Source organism: Chenopodium album, chromosome 18, assembly GCF_948465745.1.
Source record: "Chenopodium album chromosome 18, dcCheAlbu1.1, whole genome shotgun sequence".
Lineage (NCBI taxonomy): Eukaryota > Viridiplantae > Streptophyta > Magnoliopsida > Caryophyllales > Amaranthaceae > Chenopodium > Chenopodium album.
In genome coordinates, this window is record NC_137851.1 from 34,955,591 (window position 1) to 34,962,360 (window position 6,770).

General features: G+C 35.1%; 1 protein-coding gene across 1 annotated transcript; it reads right to left on the reverse strand.

Moving 5' to 3' along the window:
* Positions 1-270: 270 nt before the first annotated feature.
* Positions 271-5,899, reverse strand: LOC145590802 (uncharacterized). The gene is made up of 4 exons (XM_081647198.1): positions 5,716-5,899; positions 4,617-4,913; positions 2,897-3,013; positions 271-2,496 (listed from the first exon to the last, which is right to left on the reverse strand). The coding sequence occupies exons 2-4, from the start codon at positions 4,809-4,811 to the stop codon at positions 2,296-2,298; spliced, it is 513 nt and encodes a 170-aa protein (XP_081503324.1). The 5' UTR covers positions 4,812-4,913; positions 5,716-5,899; the 3' UTR covers positions 271-2,295.
* Between the last annotated feature and the right edge of the window lie 871 nt (positions 5,900-6,770).

Here is a 6,770-nt window from a genome sequence, read left to right on the forward strand (position 1 = left end):
ATTTTTTGCGACAGATTAGCGACTATTGAGACTAATTATTTTGCAACTAACTAATCAGTCTCTAAAACAAATCTACAGTCACTATATTTTTGCGACTTACTATCAATATTTAGAGACCATAATTTAGCGACGACCAATATCAATCCAAAACAAAAGGTACCCACACATAAATTCAAATAACAAAAATGTTAATTTTATTCAAATATCCAAAATATCATCAATTTTGTATCAATGTTTTAAAAAATAATATTCAAACCCATATGACTAATTGCTTCAAAAATCACCTCCCATATAAAGAAAGCTACTTCAAATAACAACTAATGACGTTGTAAAAGACCAGCTGTTCACAAAATTACAACCAAGAAAATAAAAATCACTTAGTTGCATCACGAGAGGCGTGGGTGACTGTAGACGTAGGAGGCTTAGAAGGACGGTAACGTTGTTGGACAAGTAATGCCATTTCCTGCAATGTTTTTTGCATAACTAATTTTTCCTTCTTCCATGTAACTTTTTCGATCTCATGATTTTCGACAAATTCCTTAGCATATTTTAAGCTCTCTGCCGCTATTTTTTGGCTTTCTTCTACCTTGTTATGGTTTTCTTCTGCCATCTTTTTTAATTCTTCAACTTGAGAGCTTAGTTGAGAAATCGTGGAAGATGATGTAGTAAGTTGAGAAGTAGGATTGCTCTTGTAGTACATTTGTGAAGCACTCCCTAAACCGTAGACTCTTTCTTTTTTTGCCCACCTACAACTGATGAGTGACATTTATGGCACTCATTTGATCTCTTTTTGGATGAATTTCATTTCATTTTATTACTCTTTTCTTTAGTTTTCCTTAGTTTTATTCTTAATTTCTTCAATTTATGCTTTTCATGGTTAGTTTCTCTATTTTGTGCATTTTCTAGTTTACTTGTTATTTTTCCCTTTTACTTGCTTTTTATCCTTTATTTGTAGGTTGTGATTGATTCTCCAAGGATTCCCGAGCTTCCTCTCCATGGTCTTTCATTGTTTTTCATGCCTAGTGCTTGTGCATAGAGTTTCAAGTCAAAGGGGGATCCAAGGAGCATGCTTCAAGGCCTTGTATATGCTCTTTTCATGGCTTATATTCTTCAAGAATTCCAAGAAAGTTGCTGCCTACCTTGTCCTCCATAACCATCATCTAGGATGTGTGCACCACATGAGCTAGGACGAAGAAGAAGAGGAGGTTGCCAGATATGTGCGGGCGCACTCGGGGAGTGTGCGGCCGCACATATGTCGTGTGCGGCCGCACATGGGGTGTGTGCGGGCGCACCTTTCTGGGTGTGTCCCGTGCGCACTTCTCTCTCTCCTCCAAGCGCCCGCACCTGCGTGGGTCTATTCTTGGGCGTCAAAACCGACCTTCTCCTTTGTATATATAGTTATTTCCTTTTATTTTTGTAGTAGGAAGTTTCATAATAGAATTAGATCATATTCTTAGCTTAGTTGAGAGCTTCTCTCTCTAGATTTAGGGGTTAGTTTTAGGAGTAGATTTTAGAGAGAGAAAGTGAAGAATTTCATTGGTGATTGAGAGATTGAAGATTCAATGGTGACAATTGTATTGGAGATCTACGCTATTATCAATGAGCATTTCTAAACTCTATCTCATTTATTGTTTTGTTTATTTTCATGTTTAGATTGTTTGATTTTGATTAGATCTTGATGATTTGATGATTGATGTTTGATTAGAGTAATTGTTCTTCTTTGATTGTTCTTCTTTGATTGTTGATTGTTGATTTCTTTGGTTATTAGTTGAATTGATGATGTTGCTAGAGTAGTTGTTTGGTTAGGGATTTGGTGAAGCTTATATTATGTAATGGATTGATGTATATTGGGGATTTTGATGGAGTTGATGATGTGATTAAATTGGTTAATTGATTATGTGCATGTGTGTGTTTGATTTAGGCTTGATCACCCTAGTTATTCACACTAGATTGCATTGTAAGTTCACATTGATACGGACCATTGATTTGTTGGTTGCATTTACACGATTGAGGTGTCTTGTGATGTTTCCTAGCTAGAGTTTATCGTAGTTGACGCTAGTTAGACCTCTAGGAGAATAGCTTGATATGCTCTTTTGGTTGCATAATTGATCTTCCCTCACATTGCTTGACTTAGTCAACTTCCTAAACCAATTTGCATTGTTCATTGCTATTATAAGTGAATCCTAATCCCTAGCATTTTACTTGTTTGGTTTCTTTGTCTTAGTAGTTGTTAGTGTCCTCTTTTACCCTTTGTCTTCGACCTAGCTTAGGCATATAATTGGAAGCACTTAGACATTACCGTTCCTTTGGGTTCGACCCTTGACTTACCTCTATACTTGTATTTAGGTTTGTTGAGTGTTTATAAATTTTGTTTGGCTTAGGAGGATTAGTCCAACGACCTAATTTTCCCACGTCAACAACCTCCAAGTAGACTTTGTCGGAGTTGATCTCAATTCCTTTGTTCTTATATTCCTCAAGTTTTTTCATATATTCTCCCTGCATTAAGATATGTATTAGTAACTATGATCTCAAATGTTAAAACTTAAAAGACTAAAAACATTAAAAATAAATAAATAAATAAATAAATAAATAACAGTTAAAATGAAAAATGCAACACTTATAGTAAAATAATTACTGTAAGCAATTGTTAGTAAAAATTTCAACAGAGTCTCCTTTGTAAATTGAAGAATTCCCTCCAATAGGGTATGACTTCAAAATAAACTTGTTTCAATTCACATTATGCCATCCCACATTGATCATTGATTAATGCCGGCCAATTATTCTCATCCTCCAACTCAATCACACAAACAAATAAACAATCTATAACATCTCCAAACATTAACTACCATATATTTTTTTTGTAATCTTAGCAAAAAAAATATAAGTATACTCATACCATGACTTGATGAATCTTGTCACCCATCAATTCAACTTCATCATTGCCCACACATACAGAATGAGTGCTCTCATAGACTTCAGCAGCAGTTGGTAAAATTCCATCCTTTTTCTCTGCCTTATATTAGAAGAACTTGTTAGCACTAAAAAAATACAACAAAAAATAGGGGGACATGGACTACGGAGCAATTGTAATAAAAATCAATTATAGTCATCTCTTAGTGGCTAAAAAGTTTCTACTTACTTCAATCTTATATTAAAAATCATAAGTTTGCCACTAAAATCATACACACTACTAGAAAATCGGCCATTTTCGATGGAAAAATTCCGACGGAAACACCCTGAAATCCGTCGGAAAACACGTTTTCGACGGAATTCCGTCGAAAATGGTTGTCGGAAAAGCGTTTGTAGGAAAAACGACCTTTTTCGATGGAAATTCCGTCGGAAACACTATTCCGACAGAAATTCCGACGGAATTTTCCGTCGTGAGTTAATTTCCGGCATCGGCAAAATCCGTCGGAAATTTCCGACGAAATTTACAATTCGGTCGGAAATTTCCGACGAGAATTCCATCGGAAAACAATTTCAAGAAATTAAAAAAAATACGCCATGCCACCACCGGCATGGTGTATCACCACCTCCAACAACCCAAAACGCCCCTATCAACCCCAACCAAACCCACTTCCTAACCTTAACCTATCCACGGCACCACCCCACCCATACCCATATCCACAGCACCACCACCACAACCACCCTAACCTATCCACATCACCACCACCACCTTACCCACACCCTAACCGAACATTAACCAAAACCCCACCACCACCCATACCCAGATCCACCCACCTAAAACACCCAAACCCTAACCCACCCACCCTTAGCCCTGGTAGCACCCAAGACCACCGCCACCAACAAATATATATATATATATATATATATATATATATATATATATATATATATATATATATATATAAATAATAAAATAAATAAGGCCACCCGAAAACCCACCACAACCACCGGAAAAACCAAAACCACAACAACTAACAAAAAAAATTCAAAAAAATAAAATAAAAATCAAAACATGAAAACATACCTTTTAAACCTATAATGGCCTTGATTTTCACCTCAAATTAGGTTTAAAACGGCCAAATTCGACCATGAAAACTCTAGATCTAGATTTTTCATGGTCGAATTTGACTATTAAACCTTCGTTTAGACCTTTCCCTTAGTTTCTTCAAAAAATTAAAAGGGGTGAAGAAGAAGGGGCGAAGAAGAAGAGGATCCAAAAGAAGAAGGGAGAAGAGATAGGAGGAGGGAGAAGAAGAAACAGGAAGAAAGGAAAAATGAAAAGGGGCGGAGAAGAAGAGGAGGAGGGAGAAGGAGAACGGAAGAATGAGGGGAGGAGAGAGAAGGAGAAGGGGGAAACAGAAATAAGGGAGCGGAAATAAGGAGAAGGAGAAGAGGGGTTGTTAGGGTTTTAAAAAAAAAAGTTTTTTTTTTAAATATGTTCCGACGGAAATTTCGTTCCGGCGGATTAAAATTCTGTCGGAAATGATACTTTACGACGGAAAAATCCTCTAAAAAGTACATATTTTAAGATGGAATTGTTAATTCCGTCGGAAACTTTCGACGGAATGTAAATCCGTCGGAGATTTTGAATTTTCCGACGGAATTATGTGTCCGTCGGAATTTGACTATTTTCTAGTAGTGACACTTACCAATTTTTTAACCACTTGAGGAGTAGATATGCTACCTTGGCGATGGCCAGGGTCAAACTTCTCTAATGTTTGTTCAGGTAACTGATTTTCTCTTGCTTGGTTAGAACGTTTCACAAAGTCAGGATGCTTACACTTATTTATTAATTCAGCTCGAATATTGTCAGTCATGAAACTAACTGGCTTATGGAGAGCCATTTTGTAAACTTGGTTCAATGTACCCCTGAGTCGGTCCCCAGCTTTTTTGTCAAATTCTCTCCTAGCCTTAGCATCGAACTCAAGTCTCCAAGTATATGTACGCTGCACATAATTAACATGTAAAGTATATAATTTTTACTCAAAATAGGATATTATACATAAATAATCTCTAACTTTTTCTTACAAGTACTATCATTAATGCAATTAAGGATTGTATTACCTTTTGTAGTAAGCTTGTATATATAATGAAACAGGACATAAGAACCTTTTATTTCTGATTTATTTAACAAAAAGCAGCCCAACTTCCCTCATTATCTATACTGTTTTTTTTTATTTATTATATCTATTTCTAATTTATTCTAAGTCTCACTTTTGAACTAAGTATGTTGGAAACTTTGTAGGTAATGTCTGATTACTAACGGATTGTAGTGATAACAAATCTACTTTGCCTAATTAAACATGCGGTAAACATACCTAATCAAGGTTTTTAGGAGTTAAAAACAATTTACAGATTATTAAGAGTTTGGTTATTGTTGAAAAAATCAAAATTTATTCCCAAATACCCAAATAAAATCGGGAAAATTACAGAAACACAATTTCTATTTCACGAGAAGGAACACAATTTCACAATTTATATAATCATCAATAAGATTTCACAAAAACAAGATAGTCTAATTGCGCAAAAACGTAACCACACACAATTCTGCCATTCTTTACCAAGAAAAACTATAGAAGCTTAGTTGAAATTTCAGAAAAGGGATCAAAATAAGCCTTAATTAAGCACACATAATTTAACTCAATCCCGACAAATGAAATTTTAGCACCACAATTTCACTAATCAAAAGCATAAGTAAAAACCTAATACATTAAAAGCGAAATTCAGCTTATGAAGTAGAAAACAAACCTTCAATTATGTGTAGTTATTTGAGAAGCCACTTCAATGGAGGAGAAAGCTCAAAGTCGCTTCAATGGATGATCGAGAAATCTCAAATTCGCTTCAATGAAGGATCGAGAAAGCTCAAACTCGCTTCAATGGAGAATTCAAAGTGTAGTTATCGCATTGTGAGGAGAGAGAGGGGTTTTACAATTTTTTGTTTTGGGTTTTGTTTTACGGAATACAGTAGAAGTATTTGTTTTGTGCAAGCAAGGACGATAATTCGCCCTGATTGTTTATCAACGTATTATCTTTCTTTTTTTTTTTAACAACATATCAACATATTATCAATAAAGGAATAAGGAATGATAGTTCTTGTTTTTTTTGGCGGTAACAACTTTATTATACTAAGGGTTTTTTAATTTCTTTTTTTAATAAATTTTTTTAAAAAAATTGTAGCGACTACCATGTTAGTTGCAATGGTAGTCGCAATTTTTTTAAAAAAAATGATTTCAAAATTATTAACACTAGCAACTACAATTTAGTCGCAAATTATTATAAGAGCGTCGCAGATTAGCAACTGCATAGCAACTATTATAAAATCGGTTGCGATTTTTGCGACTACTCGTCTATTTCAGTCGCAAAAATATTTTTAGCGACTGATTATTATGGTAATCGCAAAAATCAGACGCCAACTAGCGACCGCATAGCAACTACTGCAAAATTGGTTGCAAAATTTGCGACTACTCGTCTTTTTCAGTCGCAAAAATTATTTTTGCGACTAATTATTATAGTAGTCGCAAAAATTTGCTAATTCCCCTTTTTCTTGTAATGTTGAGTATTAGTTTTAACTTTGAGTAATGTTTATATGACTCATTTTTATGCATATTGAAGGGGACAAAGGCTTTTGTTCTTCTAGGTGGCATTTAGATGATATTAGATACATTTGTTCCCTTCATACTACCCTTGTTGTTGCTTGTGCCCTTTTCATTGTCTATTTAGTCACATTACAAGCCTATTTAAACCCCATTGGTTACTAGTCCCACGCTTGGCTTAGGGGAGCTAATAGTGAGTGAGGTGAGGGA